Genomic DNA, 27,895 nt, shown 5'->3' on the forward strand with positions numbered 1-27,895 from the left:
CCTGGTCTACAGAGTCTAGGACAACCACAGCTCTGCGTTTTCCTGTCTTGGGGGGAAAAATTTTTTTTTTAATTCTTTTTTAAAAATTTTTGGTAGGTTATTACCTATAAATACGTGTAATTTCTTTAGCTTCCTGATACTCTAATAGTCAATGCACTTCCATTATAATCAACTTTGGTCATACCAGGAAGCTCTCTCTCTATAGTCAGTCACATACTGTAAAAATTGGCATGTTGGAGCAGGTGTGATAACCCACGCGTTTAATCCCAGCACTCTGGAGGCAGAGGCAGGTGGATCTCTTGAGTTGAAGGGCAGCCTGGTCTACAAAGAGAGTCCAGGACAGCCAGGGCTCTAAGAGAAACCCTGTCTGAAAAAAACAAAGGGGGGGGGGCAGCAAGAAGATTGGCAAGTTGTTATTTTATAGCTGTGATCAATGCTTCTTCCAACCTTATATAGTTTATCATCAGACAGACTATATCTTTGCTGCATAGTTGGTTGATAGCATATATATCTATATATATATATGGAGAGAGAGTTGCCCTGAGTCCCCTTCTCACTATTCTCCTTCCTCATCCTGTAGGTTCAAGCATCCTGCAGGAGTTTGAATAATTATCTCAGTTGAATAAACCATGGTGCTAGTGGACCAGGGTCATGGTTTCAAAACTTGAACAAGCCAGTTAGCATCACAGAGGGAAAAATGTATCCTTATTTTCTTTCTACCCATTACTCCTACTTACAGATTTTTGCCTGATGCCTGCTATTAGCGCTACAAGGATAAACGTTAGTGTGGTCCTATACCAGGACTGGAAACATTTGGTGTGCAAGGGGGTGAGCTTTAGAAGTCTTTACATTTTCAGACCTTTATTTGTAGCCACATGGAACTAAGCCAGAATTCATAGTCTGTCTCTCTCCCCTCCCAGATAAATGTTCTTTATACAGCTTTTTAAAGGTATTTAAACATGTTGATGAGTTAGGCTGCCAACTAACAAAGGCTTGTGCATTTTTCACGTCAAGAGGCATTCTTTGCGGCTGGAGAATAGACTATAAGATGCCACTAATTACTGGCGTATAGAGGCTTAGTATTTCCATGTCTGGTGATTGATTGATGGGGTTTGTTTTTCATGCTGAAACTTAGGATATAACTCAGCTCAGAAATTCTAATAAAAACATAAAGTAGGGTACCTTGATCGGAAACAACAAAATTACTTCCAAAATGGGCACTTTCTCTTCTGATCTTGTAGTACCTGAAAACCTGAGATCCTTGGGGTTCTTTTCTTTGTGACAGGCCCTTGCTGTGTAGTTCTGGCTAGCCTCAAACTCAAAACACTCTTCCTGCATCAACCTCCCAAGTGCTGGAATTATACCACATCTGGCTGATGTATTTTCTAATACCAATTTTTATTGTTAGGCAAATTCCCCATCACCTTGAAGCTACTTCAGAAGAGGGGAGAAACGTAGACTATGTTCCTCAGTGCTAACGCTGAGATCATTCACTTGGGGCTTGCATTCCTAAACAGACTGCTGCCTTTTAGAACATTGCTCAGTCATCTTCCAGAGCTGCTGAGGCCAACACTTGGTCTTGTTTTGTGTTACTGTGTCTGTGTGACTGGTGATGCACCCCTAAGATGTCTTTTAAATAGTGTCCAGCTGGGAGAAAGGTGCTCCTCTTGACCTCTTTTGGCCATATGCCATACACACACACACACACACACACACACACACACACACACACACACACACACACACTATAGACACACACGAAGTATATGTCTATAGTTGGTTTTCAGTATGTTCTAAGCACAGAAGTATACAAATGGAGCCTTGTGGCAGGACCTTGCTGTCAGGCTTCAGATGCTCCTAATAGCATATGTCCCACAGGGTACAGGTTTTGGCACAACAGTGACACACTTAAAAGCTGAGAAAGTCCATTTGATGTGGTATCAATGTGGTTTTGGAGTGCGTGGTTACTAAAGATAGTTCTGGTTTACTTCAAAATCACAAAGCCTCTCTTCCCGAACTTAAGTGCCTGGCCAGCTGTCACAAGGAGCATGTTCCTGTGAGGCAGTTAGTTATGTGGAGCTTTGTTCACAGGTTGGACAGTATGGAAATGATGTGTTCTGTCTAAGAGCTCTGACACCGAAGCTTGAAGACCTATCAAATGCTATTGTCCCAGTACTTAACAATGTGTGGGTTAGTAACTCCATACTTTGTCTCCTGGTGTTCCTGTAGCAGTGCCATGTGTAAAGTGGATTTGGGTTTGGTTTTTTCTTTGTTTGTTTGTTTGCCAGCCACCTGTAGAATCAGCCTTTAAACTGCTGTGAACTCTTTCATGACTTGAACATGAAGATAGGCAAAAAGCTTTGTAAGGGCAGGTGTTTGTTTCCCCATTCCAGAACGTGTGAACCTAGACCCATCTTCCTTTGTGTTTAGTCATAAACTCTCAAGCTGGCAGCTATGACCAAGGATCAGAAAATGCTATGTTCCACCTCGTGTAGTTATCTCTGCTAATTGTGAGAAGCAGAGTTAATGATGGAAACCATTTTGCCTGAGTGGTTTCTATTAAAAAGAGAGAGATGACAATTCTTGGACCTTAGTTTTTATTTTGCTATTTCTTTAAGCTGATATGCCACACAATTATTTTAAGGTATTTGTTTTTTATAAAAATCGTTTTAAGAGTTCTCATAAGATTACTTATAGATAGTTTTAAGAATACAGCTGGTTTTTAAAAGTCTGAGTACTGCTCTAAGCAAGAATTTGATTGAACTCTGCAGAGAAGGGCGGGTGGTGGAAGTTGTATGACTTTGTATTTCTGTGCCGTCAAATATAGGTCAGAGCATCAACTGTGCAGTCCTGCTGTTTAGATGACAACTATTGGCCTCTGTGGTCCTCAGTGAAGGGGCTGATATTTTAAGTTGACTGTTTTATTGTAAATTAATCCATTCTAACTTTTAAGAACTTGATTGACTGTTTTCCTTGTTAAATAATTTTTAAAAATAAAAAAACTGGAAGTTCTTTGCTTAACTGTATTTCCCCCACTGTCTTAGTTACGGTTTCCATTGCTGTGAAGAGACTCTTATAAAGAAAAACACTTAATTGGAGCTGGCTTACAGTTCAGAGGTTTAGTTTATTATCATCATGGCAGGCGGTTTGATGACCTGCAGACAGACATGGTGCTGGAAGAGCTGTGAGTTCTATATCTTGTTCCAAAGGCAGCCAAGGAGACCGTGCCATGTTAGGCCTAGCTTCACTCTATGCGAGCTCAAAGCCCGCCTCCACAATGACACTTCTCCAACAAGGCCACACCTCCTAACTATGCCACTCCCTATGGGCCAAGCATTCAAACGAGAGTCTATTCCTGTTCAAACCACCACATCTACCAAAGTCCTTTATAGGAAATAGATATTAACTTCAGATATTGGTGTTCCATTTGGACAGTGTTGGGGGGGGGTTGAGCTCGTGTGTTCTCCATACAGTGAGTAGCCTCCTTGGCCCTTGACTAAGGCTTCTCTTTCTGTGGTTTGTTTCTCCAGGGCCCATTGTGTTAAAGGAAACATTCCTTTAGGAGTAGTGTAATGAAGTTTGACACGGTCTTGCTCCACCCTGCCGGAGCATGAATCTTGCCTGTACAGCACAGCCACACTGTTCATTACGAGCTCTGCGGTTCCTTGTCTCACTGTATCAGTAGCACAGTTACCCAAAGGCTCAATATGGGAGAGCTCTGTGATAAATGATGCTTTATTTATTGTGTGAGCTGTCAAGCTCTTTGTTTACCTTTGGCTTTTTGTATTGTTTTTCGAGACAGGCTTTTTCTGGGTAGCCTTGGCTGTCCTGGACTTGCTTTGGAGACCAGGCTGGCCTTGAACTCACAGCAATTTGCCTGCCTCTTCCTTCCGAGTGTTTGTCTGTGTGTGTAAAGCACTCTTATTTGCATGGATGACCACATGACAGAAGAGGGTATCTGATTTCATTACAGATGGTTGTGGGTCCTGGGAATTGAACTCAGGACTCTGGACAAGCAGCCAGTGCTCTTAACTGCTGAGCCATATTCCTGGCCCAGCTGTCAAGCTCTCATTGCGCCCATTTCATAGGTTGAATTTTATCATGTGTGCACAAATTTCTTTCAGGAAGAAACTATACAAACAGGTTAAAGTTTGTTGCCCCTGGCTGGGAGTGGTGGCACACACCTTTAATTCCAGCACTCAGGAGGCAGAGGCAACCAGATTGCTGTGAGTTTGAGGCCAGCCCGGTCTACAAACTGAATTCAGGACATCCACGGCTACATATAGAAACCCTGTCTGGGGGGAAAAAAGTTTGTTGCTCCCTGAAATTACATGCATGGGAGGAGGGTGGAAACTTGGGATGCATACTTAATCGATAAATGGATGATCAATACATAAAATGAACCAAGGCTTGCTTTGGGGGATTATTCAAAACCAAGTGACATATCCTCCTTCATGAATAAGCACACTACTGTTGGGTCCAGTGAGGTGGCAACCCATTTGTACTCTCTGCACCAGAGAAATAGAGATAAGAGGAGAAAACCACATTTAAGTGACAAAACACTGCCAAGTAGGACCACTCAGGATAAGGATATTTTCGAATAATGTGATGCCACTTAAACTAGGTTGCTAGGGTTCACCTTTTCATGACAACAACACTCAAGGTCATCAAAACACCAGCGTGGCTGCATAAGTTACTTGATACCCCTAAATACATGAAAAGGAGCCAAGAGGCCCTGCATGGTCATTTTGCAAAAACTGCCTAAGAAGGCTTTGTAATGCTTTTAAAATAACCAGGCATAACATGCCCTTTACCTTACCAATGAAAACAGCTGAATATACCAAAATAGAAAACAAGTGCACTTTTAAGTGTCAAAATGAACTAAAATGGCTGGCACTGATGGGCCGAAGATGGCCTACTGTGCTGGTGGTCTTTGCTTGGACGTTGTATCCTATCACATGGATTACTTCATGCCCCATCATTTTAACCCATTTCGGAATAGAAACTGGTTACTTCTCAACCCAAATGGCAGGATCCACGTCACTCCTTGTTTGGTTGGTTTTTTTGTTGGGGGGGGGCTCGTTTTGTTTTTTTGAGACAGGGTTTCTCTGTGTAGCCTTGGCTGTCCCGGGCTCACTTTGTAGACCAGGCTGGCCTTTTAACTCACAGAGATCTGCCTACCTCTGCCTCTGCCTCCCAAGTGCTGGGATTAAAGGTGTGCACGGCCCAAGTCACTCCTTTAACAAGTATAAATTCCAGTTGCCACCGGTACTGGCTGGTTTTGTGTCAACTTGACACAAGGTAGAGTCACCAGAAAAGAGCTTCAGTTAAGGAAATGCCTTCATGAGATCCAGCTGTAAGGCATTTTCTCAAATAGTAGTCAGTGGGGGAGGGCCCAGCCCACTGTGGGTGGTGCCATCTCTGGGATGATGGTTCTGGGTTCTGTAAGAAAGCAGGCCAAGCTGGAAGGTGGTGGCACGCTCCTTTAATCCCAGCACTCGGGAGGCAGAGGCAGGTGGATCTCTGTGAGTTACAGCCCAGCCTGGTCTACAAAGTGAGTCCAGAACAGCTATGGCTACACAGAGAAACCCTGTCTCGAAAAACAAAACAAAAACAAAAACAAACAAAAAAACCAGTAAGGTTCAAAAATGAAACCCTAGCATGGCCATGGCATACGAGTCATGACCAGCAAAGCCTGTTCTCCTCCCGGCAACCTCTGGGCACAGGCACATTCCTGACCAGATGCTCCAGTTCCAGGAAAGCTCAATGGAATTTCCCTTAGCAGCATTCATGCTGCCTGGACACGTGGCAGTGAGCCAGGTAGTAATCCTCATAGTCACTGGGGACAAGTACCCTAAACAAGTGTCTTCATTGCAATTTGGAAACTGCTTCCTTGGGGGAGTCCCTGTCTTTGTGCAGTGCCCACATCTCCCTCTTTGGATTTTCTGAGGATGCCGGGGACTGTCCAGGATTCCCTAAGTGTGCTCTAACCGGTGCCGGTTTTTCTTTTTGGCTTTTTGAGGCAGCCGCTTTTCACCTCATACCTTTTGTCCCCACAATGCTGAGTGGTTCAGACCATATACACTGTTGGTATGGTTTGTTGCCTCAAGGCTTGGTTCCCATGGCAACTGGTATTGCAAGATGGGGGAATCTCTCTAAGAGGTAAAACCTAATAGAAGCTAACTGGGCTAGAGGGCACCACCTTCAGCAGCAATTAATGCCCATCTCAAAGGAAGAAGGTGTTGAAGAACTGAGTTTGCTACTGACAAAACGGGTTGTTAGAAAGGGAGGTGGCCCCACAAGTGTGGCCTCTTTCTCATGTCATCCTGCTATGTTATGATGCATCATGAGACCCTTCCCAAAGTGACTGTGAACTTTTCAGACTCCCAGACTATGTGTTTATACCTACAAAGTATCATCTGCTTCCACTAGCGCCTGAGCCTACAATCAAGTATCTCTAAGTCAAAGCACTGTTGAACAGTAACATGTAATTTTACTGTATGTGTGGGGGGTGAGTGCGTGTGATGAGTCGGAAGACAACTCACAGGCGATTTGCTCCTGCCATATCAGTCCCAGGGATGGAACTCAGGTCATCAGATGTGGGCAAGTACCTTTACACACACACACACACACACACACACACACACACACACACACACACACACGTGATGCGGTGGCAGACACCTGTCATCCCAGCACTTCAGAGCGATAGGCAGGAGGATTCACAGTTCAAAAAGATGGAAAGGGTCAGGGAAAGGACAAAGGGGAAGAAAAACATCGTAGATTAATGTTCTAAACAATCTGTAGCCCATAATATAGCTGAAATAGTTGGTACTCACAAGGCTTGGCCATAAATAAGTGCCTTTACTCCCCAACCCATCTTGTCAGCCCCTCAAATAACAGAAAATAATACTCATATTCCAAATACTAATCAAAATAGAATTAAATGAAGACTTTCATATTCTTTGCATACTTAAAAGCAGGATTATTCAGAGGGAAAGGATGGGTAGACAGAGATTTCCTTCTGCTAATAATTTCTGGGCATTCCCCTTTAAAATTGACAATAGGCTTGGGGTCAATTGCCTGAGAACCTGTGGGTCTCGCCCCTTTTGGGATTCAAATGACCTTTTCACAGGGGTCACATATCAGATATTTACACTATGATTCATAATAGTAGCAAAATTATGATTAGGAAGTAGCAATGAAAATAATTCTGGGGCTGGAGAGATGGCTCAGAGGTTAAGAGCACTGACTGCTCTTCCAGAGTCCTGAGTTCAATTCCCAGCAACCACATGGTGCCTCACAACCATCTATAATGAGATCTGATGCCCTCTTCTGGCCTGTAGATGTACATGTAGACAGCTGTGTACATAATAAATAAATCTAAAAAAAAAAAAAAAGAAAAAAATAATTTATGGTAAGGGTCACCAAATGTGAGGAACTGTATTAAAGGGTCACAGCATTAGGAAGGAGTTGGCATGAAGATCCTGGTCTTCATGCCAACTCCTGGGACTCAGATGTGTACCACACTCTGGCAGGGCACTTTTTTTTTTTTTTTTTTTTCTTACAGTAGAAATACTATTTGTTCTTGGTAGGAAAAAAAAAAGTGAGACTCACTGCTCAGAAGGAACAGGAAGTAAATTGCCTACATTGTTTGCAGTGCCTTCACTGTTTGTAAATGTAGTAATATTTCACAAAACAGACAAACTACATACACATCTTTGTTAGGATCTTCATTATTAAGTTCTTGGATATTTTCCATTGTCATCCACACCAGCCCTTTAATGGCTCCTGGTGTTTAGCTTGTGGCCAGTCTCCTGTAGAGAGTAGTGGGTTTTCCTGTGTGTTGGCTGTAGTGTACTGTTTCAGAAGCTCATCATGGTGATCAAGGTGGAGGCAGAGACAGGTGGGTCTCCATGAGTTTTGAGGCCAGCCTGGACTACAGAGCGAGTTCCGGGACAGCCAGAGCTATTACACAGAGAAACTCTGTCTCAAAAAACCAAAAAACAAAAATATGTTTTCTTCATAGCACTCATAACATGATTATTTTTAAATTTTTGTTTGCTTTTGTAGTTGTTGTTTTGGTTTTCGTTGTTCAAGACAGGGTTTCTCTGTGTAGCCCTGGCTGCGCCGGAACTTGCTTTGTAGACCAGGCTGGCCTCGAACTCACAGTGATCCGTCTGCCTCTGCCTCCTGAGTGCTGGGATTAAGGGCATGCGCCACCACACCTGGCTTTTTTGCTTTGGTTTGGTTTGGTTTGGTTGTTTGCTTTTTTTTTTTTTTTTTTTTATTTTTAAAAAATTTATTCTTGTTACATCTCAATGGTTATCCCATCCCTTGTATCCTCCCATTCTTCCCTCCATCCCATTTTCCCCTTATTCCCCTCCCCTATGACTGTTCCTGAGGGGGATTACCTCCCCCTGTATATGCTCATAGGGTATCAAGTCTCTTCTTGGTAACCTGCTGTCCTTACTCTGAGTGCCACCAGGTCTTCCCCTCCAGGGGACATGGTCTAATGTGAGGCACCAGAGTACGTGAGAAAGTCATATCCCACTCTCCACTCAACTGTGGAGACTGTTCTGACCATTGGCTAGATCTGGGTAGGGGTTTAAAGTTTACTGCCTGTATTATCCTTGGCTGGTGCCTTAGTTTGAGCGGGACCCCTGGGCCCAAATCTGCCTATCATAATGTTCTACTTGTAGGTTTCTAGGACCCTCTGGATCCTTCTACTTTGCTATTCTCCCATGCTTCTCTCATTTAGAGTCCCAATAGGGTGTCCTCCCTCTGTCCCAGTTTCCTGGTAAGTGAAGGCTTTCGTGGGACATGCCCCTTGGGCTAGTATGCAGATGTAAGTGAGTATATACCATTTGAGTCTTTCTGCTTCTGGGTTAACTCACTCATGATCATTTCTAGCTCAATCCATTTATCCACAAATTTCGGGAATTCCTTGTTTTCAATAGCTGAATAGTATTCCATAGTGTATATGTACCTGGTTGTTTGCTTTTAAGACATGGTTTCATGTATCCCAGACTGCTCTTAACTTGCTACATAGCTGAGGTGACCAGAACCTTGTGATCCTCTTCCTTCTACTTCCAAAGGGCAGGCCTTCTCACTCGGGCTTGGTTTTTAGAAGTGTTTTATTGAATATTGTCTGTTAGAATTTAAGTAGGAGCTTTCCCATTCTTATTCGGTATATGCTACTGCCCAGATCAGCGCCAGTCAGCCTTTCAAATAATGAGGCCACACAACTAGTAAAAGTGTGTTTGTGTGTGCGTGCGTAAAAGTGTGTGGTGTGTGAGAGTGTGTGCTGAGGGCTTGATGTATGTACCAGGACATTCACCAATCACAGAAAGCTCTCCTGGTGTTGACACCCCTTTTCAGAAGCCTATGAGAGCCGGGCGTTGTGGCACGCGCCTGTAATCCCAGCATTGGGAGGCAGAGGCAGGTGGATCTCAGTTCGAGGCCAACCTGGTCTACAAAGTGAGTCCAGGACAGCCAAGGCTACACAGAGAAACCTTGCCAAGAAAACCCAACAAAACAAACCAACCAAACAACAACAAAAAACACAACACAAAACCAGAAGCCTGTGAGACTATGCTGTAAACAGGGTAAAAAACAGGTGTGGGGTCACATCATGTAAGACAGCCACACTTGATGAGCCAGTATGTTGGATGGTGGGTGTTGAAATTTGACTTCTGGCCACTGTCCTTACCTTTTCTAAAATCCCAAGATAAAGACTGGAGGCTTCACCTGTTTTTCACTGTCATTGCCTAAAGCTATAAATAGGTCTGAAGCTCATCTCTCCTTTTAGCAGGGAAGGGTCAGATTACAGGGGGCAAAGCAAAATAATAAAATGAGTGGCCTGCTATTTCAAAGTGTCAGTCAGCCATCCCCACAGTGTCTCTTCTTCCTCTGCTGTGCTATCCTAGAATCAAGGATCCCAGCCACAATGCCTCTATTCAAACTTACAGGTAGGTGTGCAGCAAGTATTTGCAGAACTCAGGGATTTTTTTTCCCCCCGGATGCAGCCATTCCTTCAACTACAGTGTCAGCTTCAGTCATCCTTTTGTCAGGGTTCATAATAGCTTCAGATGTGCACGTCAGCAAGAGGCAAAGCATTTTCAGGGTTTTGCTTTCTTTCTAGCTGTGGGAGGAGGGTTATTTTCTCAAACTATGTCTCTGAGACCCTTAGAACACTGAGCCATCTATCCACTTACTTTGAGCGGAAGCTGTGCTTTCCCAGCAGAGAAAGACTGGCCACACTGTGCCCAAGAGCATGGCCTGGAAGGAGCCTGTAGCCCAGGATGTTCAGTGTTCTACAGGCCACACGTGCACTCAGAAAGGACTCTTAAGAAAGAAAACAATTGTATGTACATTTCACTATAAAAAGCTAGACATGTGAAATCAAAAGAGCAGTTACACTGAAGGCTAAAGTCATAGACTCGCTGAGGAAAACTGGAAAATATCCCAACACTCAGGAGGTGGAGGCAGGCAGAGTGCTGTGAGTTCGAAGTCAGCCTGGTCTATAAAGCGAGTCCAGGACAGCCAGGACTGTTATACAGAGAAACCCTGTCTGAAAAAACAAAAACAAAAAAAAAAAAAAAAAAAAAAAAAGGAAAAAGAAAATTGGAAAATAGCAATTTAACAAGTCACATAGTCTCTACATTTCCGAGTTCAGCTTCTCACTGTGTCCTATGCAAAGATAAAGATGATTTGAAGGACACAGTCAGATTTGCATTACACCTGTAACTGTGTAGCCTTTGGGCAAGATAATGCTTTAGCTTAACATTATAGTGTGACTATTATGTATTTATTCCAAATGCCTCTTAAAACCATTTGAAATGGCTATATGATATTCCAGTTTTCTTCGTAATCGCTTGTTTTTAAACCATTTTTTATATACATAGATGTCCTCTTGACCTTATTTGCACCCAGAACTTTCTCTGTGTATAAAGAGTATTTCCATGTGATTAGTTCTCAGAGGTGATGGTCCAGTGAGTGGGTGCTACCAACTTGCTTGGTGTTAACAAATAAGCCGGTTTTGTTTGCCTGCTCCCAGCATTGTTTGAGAATTCCTAGCCCTCTCAATCAGATTCCTTTATGTTGTTCCCTTTTAAATTTCTGTCCTATGAAAAGTACCTCTGGGGGCTAGGCACGTGGCTCAGTAGTGGGGTGTGAGTTTGGCATTAGCATACATAAGACTCCAGGTTGAACCCCCAGCACCACAGCCCTGCAAAGAAGTACTTCGGGATGAGAGCTTGAGGGACTTATCCCTGCGCTGTCCTGCTGTCCTTGGGCAAGGCATAGGGAGAGCCTAGCAGATGAGCTAGGGCAGCGCTTCGCACCACACCCAATGCTGTGTCTCAAGCCTGGGCTCAGCGCTGTTCATCTGTTGTGTCTTGTCTGTTTTCCTTCACACAGGTCAAGAAAAACGTGAGTATCTTGGACTATTTTTCCTGCTATTTGCAAGTATCTGTCAAAGAAGTGACAGTATTCCCTAATTCACAAAGGGGCTTATTTCTCAGCAGCGTTTATAAATGGAACCACCAAGCCCAGTAGTGATCATTAATGCCTGAAGATAGCAAACAAGCTCTGGCTTTCCTGGATTTCCAAAACACAAAACCTAAAAACAAAACACCCACTATTTTTCTCCCTCAAAGGAAACATGAGCGTTGGTGGTGACGGCCTATAGTCTCAGCACTGAGGCGGCTGAGGCAGGAAAATGGAGAGTTCAAGGCGAGCCTGGCCCACATAGTGAGATCCTGTCTTAAAATACAACAGTAAAATGCACAAGCAGGTTAAGGCTACCTCCCAAGTCACGTGTTTGCTATTTTGAAATAAAACATACAGATTAGTCAACAGAAGTGTCCTAAACCTTGCCTTAGATGACACTCAATTCTAATGCAAAAAAAAAAAAAAAGTTTGTTGTGAATTGCTTATCTAGATAAAAGAGAATTTTAGATGAAAAGCTGTGCCTTCCGGCCTCTCACAGTCTGCCATCTTTCACTGACTGGAGCCTGCAAGCCGGCCTTCCCCACAACTGAGTACACTCTGCTGGGAAATAAGCCTCGGTTTCCGGACCTGCCGGGTGTGGTAGCAAGCATGGGGGATCTTTTTCTTAAGAGCCGTTTACTTCCTGCATCCGGAATCCCAAGTGTTAGCTCGAGTACGCCGCAGACTTTAAATCGTTCGTGTTTGACCTCCAGAGAGGCATCCCGAGGTTGATCTCTCATTAACGGTCCTCCCTGTGTGATGATGGACCGTGAGGCGCCTGGTGACTATGTGCTTTGCCCAAGGCTACCCAGGTGTCATGGATGCTCCTCCTCGCCTTAATCCAGTGCCCTCTTTTACCTTTCTTTTTTTCTATCTGTCCTGAGATAGAGGTCCTGTCCTCTAGACACTGTCCCTCAGATGTCCCATGATCTCAAACAACTAAGAAAGGGTCAGTAATTATCAACACAAGCCTGAGGAGATTATTTCTCCCTCCTGAATTTGTGCTGTTTATCAATTTACTTTAAAAAAAACTAGCTGCACTTTTTCCTACCCGCAGTCACCACCATGCCCTGAAGTAGCCAGAAAGGCAAAGCTCTGGAATTAGGGATCAGATTTCAGCTGTGCTTGCATGGAGTCAAAACAGCTATCAACCATGTCATTTTGGGCCCTCGTGTAAGCTTCTTGAGACTATGACATCTACTTTCAACCGTCGCTAGTGGTTTAGAGAGATGCCACCTTAGTAAAAGCTATACTTTTTAAAAAGTATATGAGACAAATGGATATAAACAGTCGCAGATCAAAAACGATTGTTCTAGACGAGCCAGGATGTCACCAGATGGGCTTTGGTTTCTGGTGTCAATTCCATACTGTCCTCCCTGAGGTCTTCAACAGCACTGCCACAAGCCCAGCATGACAAGCCATGGTGTTGTCACCCTCATTTTCATCATCGTAACCGACTGGCCTGTCTCCATCTGCCCTTCCTAGTGCATGAAGCGTCTTCTAACTTCTGCCCACCACCTATGCTTGAGGTTCATGTGGTGCTCTGGGAGGAACAATGCTGTTTCTGGGGGTCAGCTGGTGCTGGGCTGGGAAGGCCTTCTCAGCCATCACTGACATCCACCTAGTGTGTGTTCCTTTTGCTTTGTTGTGGATGGCAGAGCTCGCCAAGGACCTACTAATAGCATCCAAGCACGCTTCTCAGGTTCTGGAGCAAACGAGTGCTGAGGGTTCGACTAACACGGTCTCCCCAGTTAACCCTGCCTCTATCAGCCAGGATTTTATCTTATTCTTTTAAAGATTTACTTAGTATGTATACAGTTCTCTGCCTGCATGTATGCCTGCACGACAGAAGAGGGCATTAGATCACATTATAGATGGTTGTGAGCCGCCATGTGGTTCCTGGGAATTGAACTCAGGACCTCTAGAAGAGCAGTCAGTGCTCTTAACCTCTGAGCCATCTCTCCAGCCCCAGCCAGGATTTTTAAACTAGCTCTCCTGACCACGTTGGGGGAGTTACGAGTCACTTGCTTATCATTTCTAATGTATGCTTCATCCCATACCATCATAACTACATATCATCTTTAACGGCCCAAAGCTAACCAGCTGTGTGCCTGCTCAGTGCTGCCAAATGACCTCATTCAAGTTTAATCTGATGCTTTGTTTTTCCTAAAGGGTTTTCACACACATCATCTCACTCATTTATGTCACAACAGCCTTGTGGGTGAGGTTGGGTTGGTATTAGTGCCTCCACTCAGCACGAAGGGAAACTGAAACAGAGCTGGGTGAGGGAGTTGACAAGCACAGGGCTTGAACTCATTGTATCACTAAATGTTATTGAAAAGCGTCGTCGCCCTTTGAGGGCCTGCATAGACACTGCCACTAAGGGCAGTTCTCTCTGTATAGTTTGCTCTGCCATCTCTGTGGCAAGTTTCTGGGTCAGTGTCGCTCCAGTCGCTACTGTTTGCTGTTGTTATTACTGCTCACCCAGTTCTTTCTGAAGTACCAAAAGGCTTTTAGGAAGTGCAGGTGTGAGGTGTGAGCTGGGCACACAGAGAAGACAGTGGAAGGCAACAGAAAAACAGACAGGTTGACGGCCATCACCACCTCATACGATGAAACCAGGTCTTACATCCCAAAGGTTTTGGGATTATTCATTGCCAGGCTAGTAGAGGACACCCTTATTTCTTCATTTTAAGAATGGGAAAACTGGGGCTGGAGAGATGGTTCAGTGGTTAAGGCCAAGGACTGCTCTTTCAGAGGACCCGAGTTCAAATTCCAGCACCCACGTGGCAGCTCAGAACTGTCTGTAACTCCAAGGTCTGACACACTCACATAGACATACTTGCAGGCAAATCACCAATGCACATAAAATAAAGGTTAAAAAAAATTATTTAAAAAAAAAAAAGAATGGGAAAACTACCAGGCATGATGACACACACCTGTAATCCCAGCACTCTGGGAGGCAGAGGCAGGTGGATTGCTGTGAGTTTGAGACCAGCCTGGTCTGTCCAGGACAGCCAAGGCTACACAGAGAAACTCTGTCTAGAGAAACAAACAAACAAACAAAAAGAATGGGAAAACTAAGGGGGGCATGATGGCCCATGCCTTTAATCCCAGCAAAACCTGGTCTCAAAAAAACAAAACAAAACAATGAAGCAACCAAAGAATGGGAAAACTTGGGTTGAGTTCAGTCCCTGGATCCCACATGGTGGAAGGAGAAAGCTGACACCCAAGACACACTTTTTGTCTGTCACTCTGCCTCTTCCCCCAGCCCACACACACTCAGAGAGAAAGAATAGACTGGGAAAATTTAAAGTGTAACAGTAGGTTGGTTTTCTAAAGATTACTTGTTGTCAAAGGCCCTGCTTACAAGGCATGGGTTTCTGCCACATGGTACTAAGTTTTGCCTGCTCTCTTTCACCACATAACAACACACACAGTAGCCAGGTTCAACACAAAACGAAACAACAACAAAACAAACAAACAACCCCTCCCCCCAAAAAACCAGAGGTTGCTTTATGAAAAAACCTTTCCTAATAAGGTACTTAGGAAACTATGAAATCAAACTTAGCTAAGGACAAGTAATTGTATACATTAAGAGTCTGTCCTGTAAGAGTCTAGCTGCATCTTTAGGGCTCCAGAAGTGTGTGCCAACACACAGAACTCCACTAACGTGAGAGCAGGCCTGGAGCTCTGCTTGGAGCTCAGGGAAGCCAGGAAACCAACACAATTTCTCCTAGTCCTTGTGCCTCAGATCTAACGGGAACACCTTGGGTGGCTTTTGGACAAAGGCGTCAACTAATATGTGGAAAAAAAATGCCTCTTCTAGAAATTGATGATGCAATGCGTAGCTTTGCTGAAAAAGTGTTTGCCTCTGAAGTCAAAGATGAGGGAGGTCGGCATGAGATCTCCCCCTTTGATGTGGATGAGATCTGCCCAATTTCCCACCATGAGATGCAGGCACACATATTCCACCTGGAGAGCCTGACTAGGACTATGGACGGCAGGAGGTAAGTGCACTCGGCACCTCGGGAGAAATAGCAGGTCCCGCACGAAGGTCCATCTGAGTGCGGGTCACGCGAGAAGGAAGAACTCCGCCAGGTTCCAAGTTCTTTCTTCTCCTCATTGCACATGTTAGGGTGAGACACCAGTGAGAAGAAAAGAAGGAAGCAGTGGGCCTCCTACCCCCATCTAAGTTGGAAGCTAAATAAAGCCTTTCTGTTTACCCCCGGGAAGAGGACGAGGGCCTCCAAATTCGGCTGACAGCTGCAGCAAACACTCTCAACACAGACATAGTTGGCATGTGAGCTGGAACGCAAATGCTTTCCTCTTCAGGCGTGTCCCCTGGTCAGCGGCACTGCTGCTTTCTGATAGGAATCCCTCTCCACCAGTCTGAGGGCACCTTGGCCTTGGAGGGACACTTTTTCATCCCTGGCCAGACTGAGCCTCCCCCCAGGAGTTATCAGAGATCTTTCATGAAAAAGTTTATTTCCCATTATTTCGCTCCCTGTAGCTCTATGCCACATGACCCTCAAAGCTTTCAGCCCCCTCCTTCCCCATTCTGATGGCCTCATCCACTTGTCTTTTTCTTGGTTTTATACCTTTAAAGGGAGAAAAGCAAATTGTCTCCTTTGCCATGCCCTGAAGGACTTCACCCAGGGCTTATGTCTCTTTAAAGTAGAAACTGAAAAAAAAAAAAAAAAAGTTAGAAAACTGGGCGTGGTGGTACACACCTTTCAGGAGGCAGAGGCAGGTGGATCTCTGTGAGCTGAAGGCCAGTCTGGTCTACAAAGTGAGTCCAGGGCATCCAGGGCTACCCAGAGAAACCCTGCCTCAAACAAACAAACAAGAAAGAAAAAAAAGAAAACACAATACAGTTTCTAATCCTGTGGAAGGCATTTTATATATATTAAATCTCACAGAAATCGTATAAGATAGCTTGCTGTGTTAGCTTGTTCTCGTTGTAACAAAATGCCCAAAACCAGATGGACTTAAGGAGGAAAGGTTTATTTGGGCTCAGAGCTTCAGAGTTGTGGGTCCATGGCCAATTGACACCGTCCGCTTTGGGCCTGTGGTGACAGGGAACATCACAGAAGGGAACTCATGATGGCACCAAGCTGGTGGCTTTATGACAGAAAGAGGGAGGCGGGTCTCAATGTCCCCTCAGGAGCATGCAGTGCTGGTGACCTCAGCCCTCGCCACTGTACCACTTCGCAGCAGCGGGGCCTCCTCCCCAGCACTGCACAGACAGGGAGCCAGCCTTCAGATCGCGTGGGAGGGAGTTCAGATGTGCACTAGGCAGTGCTGCTGTACTGCCAGGGAGATGGAAGCTCACAGAGCTTAAGGAGCAGGAATAAAATGACACAGGACACAAGCACCATCACCCGTGTTCACTGTAATGGCTAGAAGGGTGTCATGTTGAAGGCCTTCTAATATAGTCCTTCATGGGGACTGGAGAGATGGCTCAGTGGTTAAGAGCACTAGCTGATCTTCCAGAAGTCCCGAGTTCAATTCCCAGCACCCACATGGTGGCTTACAACCATCTACAATGTGGTCTGATGCCCTCTTCTGTCTGATGCCTTATTCTGTTATGCAGGCATGTATCCAAATACAGCACTCGTATACATAAAATAAATAAATAAAATAAAATAAATAAATCATATATATATATATAAATATATATATATATATACACATATATATATACCTGTAGGTCCCCTGTTTTTAAAAAAAGCTGTCATATTTGCTCATTTTTGCCCAGTGCTTTCTTCTCCCATTATGGTGGTATCTTGTTTCTAACACCCAACTCTTTTTGTTGTTGTTGTTTTTTGAAACAGGGTTTCCTCTGTGTAACCTTGGATGTCCTGGAACTTACTCTGTAGACTGGGCTGGCTTCGAACTCAGAGATCTTACCTGCCTCTGCCTCCTGAGTGCTGTGATTAAAGGCGTGTGCCGCCACCACCTGGCTATGTAGTTCATATTTTACTTTTTACGTTTTTGGCCTCAAAATAAGCCAGCATAGTGAAAATTCATTTATGACAGTGGAACTTCTTTTTTTTTTTTTTTTTCTTTTCCTTTTCCTTTTTTTTTTTGAGACAGGGTTTCCTGTGTAGCCCTGGCTGTCCTAGACTCGATTTGTAGACCAGGCTAATCTCGAACTCACAGAGATCCTCCTGCCTCTGCCTCCTGAGTGCTGGGATTAAAGGTGAGTGCCACCACACCCAGCCTTTTCTTTTTTAAAAAAAGATCTTATTTATTATGTTTACAGTGCTCTGCCTGCATGTACACCTGCAGTCCAGAAGAGGGCATCAGATCACATTGTAGATGGTTATTAGCCACCATGTGGTTTCTGGGAATTGAACTCAGGACTCTCGAAGAGTAGTCCGTGCTCTTAACCTCTGAGCCATCTCCAGGCCAGCAATGGAACTTCTGAAAAAGACCAAGCTAATTCCCTTTATTTGTTCATTTCAAACCCAGAAAAAGGCGCTTCCAAGGACGGAAGACTGTTAATTTGTCCATTCCGCAAAGTGAAGCATCTTCTACCAAACTGTCTCAAATCGAAGAATTGATTTCTTCATCCCCGACCTACGAGAGTGTGCCTGATTTCCAGAGGGTGCAGATCACTGGCGACTATGCCTCTGGGGTGAGTTGCATTGTGCTTGCCAGCAGATGTGCACACAGCCAGACACTCGGGGCTCCGGGATGTCTTCCTTTCCTGTGAAGGTAGACGTTACCGCCCTCGCCACACTCCCCCACATTTCAGAGCTAATGCTGGACGCCCTATTTCTGTGTTGCTCTATCATTTCTCCTTTATCCAATTTGCTTGTACATCGAGAAGACGGAGCAGGGTTCACTGTAGGTGACCCAAGCTACAGTGGGCAGACTGGGCAAAAGGACCAAAGAAAGCGGCGGGGAAGAGCCCTTTTTTTTTTTTTCTTGCTGATTGCACCATAAAGTAGGAACAGGGGTGAGGGGATATGGGGCCAGGGCACTGCAGGGTAGCTGAGCAAGGAGAGGTGCTGGCTACCTAGGCTGGACATCTCAGTTCCTTCCCCAGGCTCCACGTGGTAGACAGCAAGAACCAACTCCTGCAACTGTTCCGACCTCTGTGTGGGCACCACAACACACACCCAAAGCAAGCAAACAAACAAATGGAAATCTAATGGAAGGCGTGCTGGAGGCATGGCTCAGTGATTAAGAGCACTTACTGCTCTGGCAGAGGACCTAGGTTCAATTCCTAGTACCTACATGGTGGCTCACAACTGTCTGGAACTGCAGTTCCAAGGGCTGTGATACGTGCCTTTGACCTCCACGGACAGGATTGTGTTCCAAACACATGCATTCATGCAAAACGTTCACTCATAATTAAAAAAAAAATTTTTTTTTTAAAGAGAAAATTCCACAGGTCTTTGGACCATATAAAATCTCTTGGTTCACCGCACTTGCTTACACAGCAGACGTTGCTTGGGATGGAGTCTAGCACGCCACAGGGATACATAACGAACTCGTGTTACTAACAATTTGCCCTGCTTGTCTTATCCCAGCCGTTGGCCAACTCATAAATCTCTGCCACGGGGATTTGTGGTATCAGCATCATATTGGTGAAACTGCTACTGAGCCTTCAGTCTCTGCTCCAAATATAGATTCGGAGCCAATGCTGAGCCCCCTTCTCATGTAACTGACCCGGGCGGGTGAGGCCTGAGATGCTCACCCGGCTCAGGCTGCTGAAATGCAAGCCATTCTTGTTTATTTTCTTCAGTATGGTAACCGGGGTGCTGGGTCAATGACAGTGCAGGCACTAAAGAACGGACAGGAGATATTTAAGGAAATGGTAACTACACAAGAAACACAATTTGGAAAACGCCAGACTTCAAAGGGCTAAAATCAGGAGACAACCTTGGCATGGGTGTGCTTGGTAGACACAGAAACAGAAACAAGGGGAAGATGTACAGGAGCCGGGGAAGAGTGACCCCTCACCTGAAACCTGGGCCTGGGGTCTTGTGGCTTTACTGAGCAGCTGAATATGGCTAAACTGCTGAGGAATGTTCCACTTGGCCTTGCCCTGTAGCTAACAGGAGCATCCTTGAAATGTAAACACAGAGATGAGGAGGGGCATCTTAGGGTTTAAGGACTCCGGGCCTTTAGAATCAGCAATTGGCTCAACTTAATTGGCCCTTATTGGGCAGCTAGGCCTTGAATGCTAAGGTGCTGAGGGCTGAGGACACATGGGTGTGTAGGAGCCCACCCTTGCCTTGGTCCGCAGCATAATGGTAGAGCAAGAGTCATTGGAACCTGAGTCCAGGCTCCTTGGGCCTGAAGCTAGCATCTTTCTTTCAAAATAGACTAAGTGACTGTGAGCTGGCTGGCTGTGACAGGTGGCACCCTGTTGATTGCCAGGGATCATTCCCTGATCTGGCTGGCTGGGTGGGTGTCTCCTTCCTCACCAGCTATGTGGATGACATTCCCCAAGCTGCACACTCAGCGAAAAAGGACCTGCCATAGAGGACCCCCTCCAGTCAAGGATGCACCAGCAGCTGCATTTCCCTAATGGAACTCCAAATGAGCTCTCAAAATAGACTTACTGGTCAGGATCTGAGTCTCCAACCTTTGGCATCGCCCTTATCCTCAGAGAGAAGGTTTTTGGGGTCTGATAATACACTAACCTGGAGGTGAGGCAGGAAATTCTCCCAGCTCAAACCAAGTTTTATTCTAGAATCTCTCTTTTTAGACAGAGATAAAATTCTCTAAGATTGTCCAAAACAAGCTGGGCATAGTAAAACATGTCTGTAATCCTGGGATTCAGAAAGAAGAGACAGAAATTGGAGGCCAGCCTGGGCTACAAAGTGAGACACTGTCTCAAAACTGTTTTTTTAAAAAAGATAGGCACATAGGCCAGGCGTGGTGGCGCATGCCTTTAATCCCAGCACCTGGGAGGCAGAGACGGGCGGATCTCTGTGAGTTAGAGGCCAGCCTGGTCTACAAAGTGAGTTTAGGACAGCCAAGGCTACACAGAGAAACCCTGCCTCGAAAAACAAAACAACATAGCCAGGTGTGGTGGTGCATGCCTTTAGTCCCAGCACTCAGGAGGCAGAGGCAGGTGGATGGCTGTGAGTTTGAGGCCAGCCTGGTCTACAAAGTGAGTACAGGACAGCCAAGGCTACACAGAGAAACCCTGTCTCAAAAAGCCAAAAAGAAAAGAAAAGAATGAAGAAGAAGAAGAAGAAGAAGAAGAAGAAGAAGAAGAAGAAGAAGAAGAAGAAGAAGAGGAAGAAGAAGAAGAAGAAGGACAGTCAGACAGACAGACACAGAGACAGACTCTCCAGGAGTCTCCCCTACAGAGAGTCCCAGGGTTCCAGTTCAATAGATCAGGCCAGCAGGGGGCCAAACTATGAGAGATCAGCCTGACCACTTCCCAGCTTCTCCCAGACTCAACTCTGACACTTTCTCGGCAGGTAACAGTTGAAGACTTTGAGGTAGTTTGTAAAGGTCTCTACCGGGCGCTGTGTATACGGGAGAAATACATGCAGAAGTCATTCCAGAGGTTCCCCAAGACCCCCTCCAAGTACCTGAGGAATATCGACGGCGAAGCCCTGGTAGCAAATGAGAGCTTCTATCCAGGTAACTTATCCTCTCATGAATGCAAGGAATATATAGCTTTAGGCTTACCTACTAAATATGAACTTTAGACATATAACCTACTGAATATGTATAGAGCCAACTAAATGAATATACCACCTACTAAATATGATCTTACATTACCAATGACCCAACCTTAAAGTATCATAGTTGCCACTGGCCCCGCCCTGTGGCCCACATATCAATCATTTGATTTGACCCTTACAATTTCTCTCGTCAGCATCGCTGAAACCTCAACATTGACCTGTGAATTTCCTTGTTTCGGTGGTTGCTAAGGCTATGATTCAGCCTCGCCCTCTTTTGTCTCAGCCTCACTTCTATACTGGTTATTAAAACACAGATCCAAGCTCATTAGTTCCCCGATAAAAACCTTTTCCTGCTCCCCATCCCCCACTGAGTGGTCAGAATCACCTGCCTCCATCAAAGGGCCCTGCAAGTTCTTCCTTCCTCACTTAGCCTAGTTCTAAGCTGACAGCCTCTACTGCACCCGCCTTAGTCTTCGTTGTAGATGGAGTGTTTGCTTGTGACAAGACCTTAAGTTTCCCATGTGGGCCTCAGAACTTGATTTGTAGCTGAGGATGTCCTCGAACTCTTTGATCCTGCTCTCTTACCCTCTCAAGTTCAGGCATTACAGGTGAGCGTGTCATCCTGAGATAAAGTCAGAAGCCTTTCTAGATCTTCCTGTGGCTCAGCACTTTCCTGTAGGCATATTTTTAGTGTTTTTATTTTGGTTTCTTATATCTTTCTCCCTTCTTTACCCCAGTTCCTTCCAACACTCCAACACAAGGTAGGAGAGAGAAGATTAGTGGGGAGAAGGGGCGTAGTTTTCCTTAGCTACTTCCTGCTCTTCGGGGTCGGCTGGTTTCTTGGGGCAAGTCCAATCTGCATCAGCAGCAACCAAGAGCAACAGGGCAGTGGTGGGAGGGGTAGGGGGTAAGGGGGTGTGTGTTTGTTCCAGGTCTGGCTTTTATTCCCATTGGCAAAGACCACGCACCTGCACGAGGCAGTTCCCAGCTGACAAAGATCACATGACCTCTCAGTAAGCAGTTTTCAGCTGTGGACAGACTGGAGGAGCCCCTTTATCCCACACCTGGGCTTAAAACAAAAACATGTTTACATATAACAAACATGTTATAGAATTTGTTCTTTTTCTAGGCTTTTCCCCATCCCTGGATTGCCCTTTTCCTTGCTTATTCACCCTACATCCACATGTCTAGAATCATCGTAAGCCTTCAAGGTGCAGCCCACATACAGTCATTTCTCTTTCTTTCTTTCTTTCTTTCTTTTTTTTTTTTGGCAGGGCTTTTAGAGACAGGGTTTTCTGATAGTCCTACAGACTCGCTCTGTAGACCAGGCTGGCCTTGAACCATAGAGCTCCATGTGCCTCTGCTTCTTGAGTGCTGGCATTACAGATGTGCAGCACAAATGCCTGGCAAGAGGCTGGTGTGTGTGTGTGTGTGTGTGTTTTAAGGTACCATTCTGTACCCTATTTTAAACTGGAGTTTTATTGCTACTTTATGTAATTATTTAATTAAGCCAATAAACTGCTCTAAGCAGAAAGCTCCTGCTGACCAATTTTAGGAAATTAAAAGTGTTTATCATTGGATATGGTGACACTTGCCTGGAATCGCAGCACTGGAAGGTAGAAGTGAGAAATCCGGCATTTAGGTAATCCTTAGCTATAGAGCAAATGGACACCAGCTTTGGCTGTGAGACCCAGTCTCAAAATTTTACCCCCAGACCCCCTATCTATCTATCTATCTATCTATCTACCTATCTAAATAAATAAATAAATAAATAAATAAATAAATAAATAAATAAATAAATAAACACATAAATGAAGAAGCAGAAATAAAAAGTGGGGCTGGAGAGGTGGCTCACTGGTTAAGAGCCCTGGCTGCTTTTCCAGAGGTCCTGAGTTCAATTGTCAGCAATTACATGATGGCTCACAACCATCTATAATGAGATCTGGTGCCCTCTGGTGTGCAGGCAGACATACAGGCAGAGCACTATGTATGTGATAAATAAATCTTTTTATTTATTTATTTATTTATTTATTTATTTATTTATTTATTTATTTATTATGTATGCAGTGCTCTGCCTACATGTCAGAAGAGGGCATCATATCATATTGTGGATGGTTGTGAGCCACCATGTGGTTGTGGGAATTGAACTAGGCCAGTCTAGTCTACATAGCAAGTGAGAGATCAGCCTAGGCCTTGTCTCAGAAATGAATAGAAAGGTATTTGTAAGTAGTATATTACTTACGTCATATAAATACTACTTCTAAATAGCTTGAAAACCATTTTTAAAAGATTTATTTATTTATTTATTGTATATACAGTGCTCTGCCTGTATGTTCACCTGCAGGGCCAGAACAGGGCATCAGATCTCATTATAGATGGTTATAAGTCACCACGTGGTTGCTGGGAATTGAACTCAGGACCTCTGGAAGAACAGTCAGTCCTCTTAACCTCTGAGCCATCTCTCCAGCCCTTTGAAAGCTATTCTTATGCTAGATAAATTATTATCCTAGTTTTTCTTTGTTTGGTTGTTGGTTGGTTGATTTTTGGTTTATTTGTTTTTTGAGAAAGAGCTTCTCTGTGTAGCTCTGGTTGTCCTGGAACCTGCTCTGGAGACCAGGCTGGCCTCAAACTTAGATCTGCCTACCTCTGCTTCCCAAGAGATTAAAGGCGTGCGCCAGCCACCGCTGTTCAGCTTCTAGTTGCTTCCTGTTGTTGTTGTTTTTTAAAAGGTGATTTCTTTTTTTTTTTAATTTTTGTTTTATGTCAATTGGTGTTTTTCCTGCTTGTGTCTGGGTGAGGGTGCCGGATCCCCTGGAACAGGAGTTACAGACAGTTGTGAGCTGCCATGTGCTGGGAATTGAACCTGGGTCCTCTGGAAGAATAGTCAGTGCTCTTAACCACTGAGCCATCTCTCCAGCCCCCTCTCTTGATTATTTTTATACTATGCATTTAGTCACTTTGGAAAAAGCAGTGGGGAAATAAGCTTTATTTAAAAGTCAAATTAAGCTGGATGTGATGGTCCGTGATTTTAGTCCTAATACTCAGGAGACAGAAGCAGGAGGATCTCTCTATGAATTTGAGGCCAGCTTGGTTTACATAGCAAGTTCTAGGCCAGCCGGGAACACATAGTGAGACCCTGTCTTAAAAAAAAAAACAAGGTAAGTAAAGTTAGATAATTTCAGCTAACGAGGCATGAGACGACAAACGAATGAGATGTTGCAGTAATTATTTGAATTATTTTTACATGGTCATTCGTCCTATGTGCTGATATATCACTCTGTGTTTCGTTGAAAAAGTCTTTACCCCTCCTCCGAAGAAAGGAGAAGACCCCTTCCGCACCGAGGGCCTTCCTGCAAACCTGGGCTATCTGCTCAGGATGAAGGGGGGTGTGATTTACATCTACCCTGACGAAGCAGCCGCCGGCAGGGATGAGCCCAAGCCCTACTCTTACCCGAATCTGGATGACTTCCTGGATGACATGAACTTTTTGCTCGCTCTAATTGCACAGGGGCCCGTGTAAGTGTTTACTGAGCTCTAAACATCAGCAACCAGTGTTACTGATGATCGTGAGAACGCTTAGCACGTGCTCACTGCGTTCAAAGACTGCACTCAACTCCTCTATTGCTTACTACCTATCTATCTACCTGTCATCAGTCTCTCATCTGTATTTCCTCCATCTATCTATCACCTCTCTATCAATCATCTATTTATCTATCTCTACCACCTACCCATACCTATCCATCCATCCATCATCTATCCATATCTATGTCTCTATTGTCAGTCTCTCATCTGTCTATCCACCATCTATCTATTTATATCGATCACCTATCTATCTGCTCTATCATCTGTCACCTCTACCTCTCATCTGTTTATTTCTTTGAAGTGTCTCAGGCTAACAGAAAACTTGCTTTTTAGTCCTGATTGACCTTGAACTTCTATCCTCCTGCCTCCCTCCGCCAAAACTGGCATTTCCAGCTTACACTATCACTCAGTTTATGCAGTGCTGGGGATTGAACCACAGGACTTGTTACATGCTAAGCAGGCACTCTATCAACTGAGCTACAGCCCTACTCTGGGCAGAGGCAGGCAAATCACTGTGAGTTCGAGGCCAGCCTGGTGTACACAGTGACAGCCAAGGCTAAACAGAAAAACCCTGTCTCGAAAAACCAATATGCATGTGTCTGTGTATATATAGATAATCATTATTGTTTAGTTTGGTTTCTCTAGCCGTGGCTGCCCTGGAACTTGCTCTATAGACCAGAGATCTTCCTGCCTTTGCCTCCTGAGTACTGGGACAAAAGGTGTGCGCCACCACTACCCAGCTTTTCTTTTTTTCGAGACAGGGTTTCTCTGTGTAGCCTTGGCTGTCCTGGACTCACTTTGTAGACGAAGCTGGCCTTGAACCCACAGCGATCCACCTGCCTCTGCCTCCTGAGTGCTGGGATTAAAGGCGTGCGCCACCATGCCCGCCCCCCTTTTTAAAGTACATATATATACAAGTGTCTGTGTGTGAGTGCAGACCCCATGGACACCAGAGGCATAGGTCCTCTGGCCTGGTGGAATTGTGAGATGCCAGGAATAGGTGCTAGGACCCAAACTCAGGTCTTCTTAACCACCTAGCCATACAACGTTTTGCCTGCATGTACACTTGCAGGCCAGAAGAGGGCATCAGATCTCATTATAGATGATTGTGAGCCAACCTGTGGTTGCTGGGAATTGAACTCAGGACCTTTGGAAGAGCAGCCAGTGCTCTTAACCTCTAAGCCATGTCTCCAGCCCTATTAAGTCCAATTCTAATGGAAAGCTGGGCACTTTTCAGTGTGATTAACTGTGGAGGAACAAACAGTATTTGTTCCTGGAACTGTTTCCTCCTCTGGGTGAGAAGAAGAGTCCTGGAGGCTTTGAAATTGTTACTGGTTTCCTTACGAGTCAGGAAAGATTTCAGCTCCTATGTGTATACTTTTCACAGTAAGACGTACTCTCACCGGCGTCTGAAGTTCCTGTCCTCCAAGTTCCAGGTCCATCAGATGCTGAATGAGATGGATGAGCTGAAGGAGCTGAAGAACAACCCGCACCGGGACTTTTATAACTGCAGGAAGGTAAGTGCAATGCATCCTGCTCAGCGCTGCCCAGAGGAAAACACTGAGTGGGGATTTCTGAAGGACAAGATGCTGTTTGCAGATGAACCTACAACTTCTGCAAGTTGTATGGACTTTAGTGAAGGCAGGTAGATTACATCTAGAAGATTTGAAGAGCTATTCTGTTGGTTGCCCAAGATACAAAGCAAAACAAAACAAGAATACATCCCACATACAAAGACTATAATTAAGAAGAAGCCACTGATTGCCTAACCTGAGGTGTGCAAGGCCCTGGGTTTGGGGCCCAAAACTGCAGGGAAAAATCATAACTGTTACCAACAAGAATAAAAACCCTAGCTGGGCATGGTGGTGCACTTTAATCCCAGCACCGAGGAGGTGGAGGCAGGTGGATCTCTGTGAGTTCAAGGACAGCCAAGGACTTCAAGAGAAACCCTGTCTCAAAATATAAAACCAAACCCAAACCAAACCAAAACAACAAAAAGCAAACAAATAAAAAAACAAGAATAAAAAACCCAACCTTCAGCTCCCTGACTATCAAACTTTGGGTAATTAACTAAATAGTTTTTGAGTTCCAGTGTTCTGGTTTGTAAAGTTGAGGAATAGGTTTGCTCAACAGCATTACATAAAGACTGCAGAGTAGCTGGGTGTGGTGGTGCACGCCTTTAATCCCAGCACTCTGGAGGCAGAGGCAGGAGGATCTCTGTGAGTTCGAGGCTAGCCTGGTCTACAAAGTGACTCCAGGATAGCCAAGGCTACACAGAGAAACCCTTTCTTGAAAAAACAAAACAAAACAAAATAATAATAATAAAATAAAAAACTAAATAAAGACTGCAGAGTGGTCATGAGCTATTGCCTCGTGGAACCCAAACAGTGAGGAACATTTCCAATATGTGTTCTGACCTTACAAATGATTTCCTGGAAGCTGGAGTAGAAATATCTGAGCCAAGGTTCAGGCCCAAGTCTTGTCTTAGCTGCTTGTCAAATCTTGGGCATATACTTAGTCTATCAAAAATAAATGTACTATTTTATTTTTTAAAATAGTGATTCCTTTAGCAGTTTTTATTTTTAGAGTTATATGTGAGTGTGGGAGAAGGTAAGGGAGAAGGGAGAGAGATGAACATCAGAGTGCAGGTACCCTCGGGATCCAGAAGACAGTATTGGATCCCCTGCAAGTAGAGTTATAGGTAGTGCTGCGAACAGAGCTCAGGTCCTCTGCAAGAGGAGTAAGCATCCTTAACTGCTGAGCCCTCTCTTCAGCCTTACCTATTGATTTTTGAGACATAGTCACTGTGTATCCCTGGCTGGTTTGGAACTAATTATATACACCAGGCTGCCTTCCAACTCACAGTGTTCCTCCTGTCTCTGTCTCTTGAATGCTGGGAGTATAGCCATGCACCATTGGTGTTTTCCCTGTCAATCACAGCACAGTAAAATGGGCCCTGGAGAGATGGCTCAGCAGTTAAGAGCACCCGATGCTCTTGCAGAGGGCCTGGATTTGCTTGCCAGCACCCATACCAAGTTGCTTACAAATGCCTCTAAGTCCAATTCTTGGGAACTCATCATCTGCCTCTTGCTATCTCTCTGCACACCCACGTGACCATGCACATATATAACACACTTTAAAAATATATTTAAAGAATG

At 44.7% G+C, this 27,895-nt stretch overlaps 1 protein-coding gene across 2 annotated transcripts in view; it reads left to right on the forward strand.

Annotated features, from left to right (window-relative positions):
* Positions 1–9,868: 9,868 nt before the first annotated feature.
* Positions 9,869–27,895, forward strand: part of Ampd1 (adenosine monophosphate deaminase 1) — a 29,217-nt gene continuing 11,190 nt past the window's right edge. Inside the window, exons 1-7 of one of the 2 annotated variants that reach the window (XM_051165832.1) lie at positions 9,873–9,971; positions 11,422–11,433; positions 15,323–15,503; positions 17,971–18,136; positions 20,946–21,111; positions 24,452–24,671; positions 26,125–26,254. In XM_051165832.1, coding sequence (XP_051021789.1) covers positions 9,950–9,971; positions 11,422–11,433; positions 15,323–15,503; positions 17,971–18,136; positions 20,946–21,111; positions 24,452–24,671; positions 26,125–26,254 — 897 coding nt within the window. In that variant the 5' untranslated portion in view covers positions 9,873–9,949. Of the gene's footprint in view, positions 9,972–11,421; positions 11,434–15,322; positions 15,504–17,970; positions 18,137–20,945; positions 21,112–24,451; positions 24,672–26,124; positions 26,255–27,895 lie in introns of both variants that reach the window. The other variant, XM_051165833.1, reaches the window with a different exon arrangement.

The sequence above is a fragment of the Acomys russatus genome, chromosome 23 (genome assembly GCF_903995435.1).
Source record: "Acomys russatus chromosome 23, mAcoRus1.1, whole genome shotgun sequence".
Taxonomy (NCBI): Eukaryota; Metazoa; Chordata; class Mammalia; order Rodentia; family Muridae; genus Acomys; species Acomys russatus.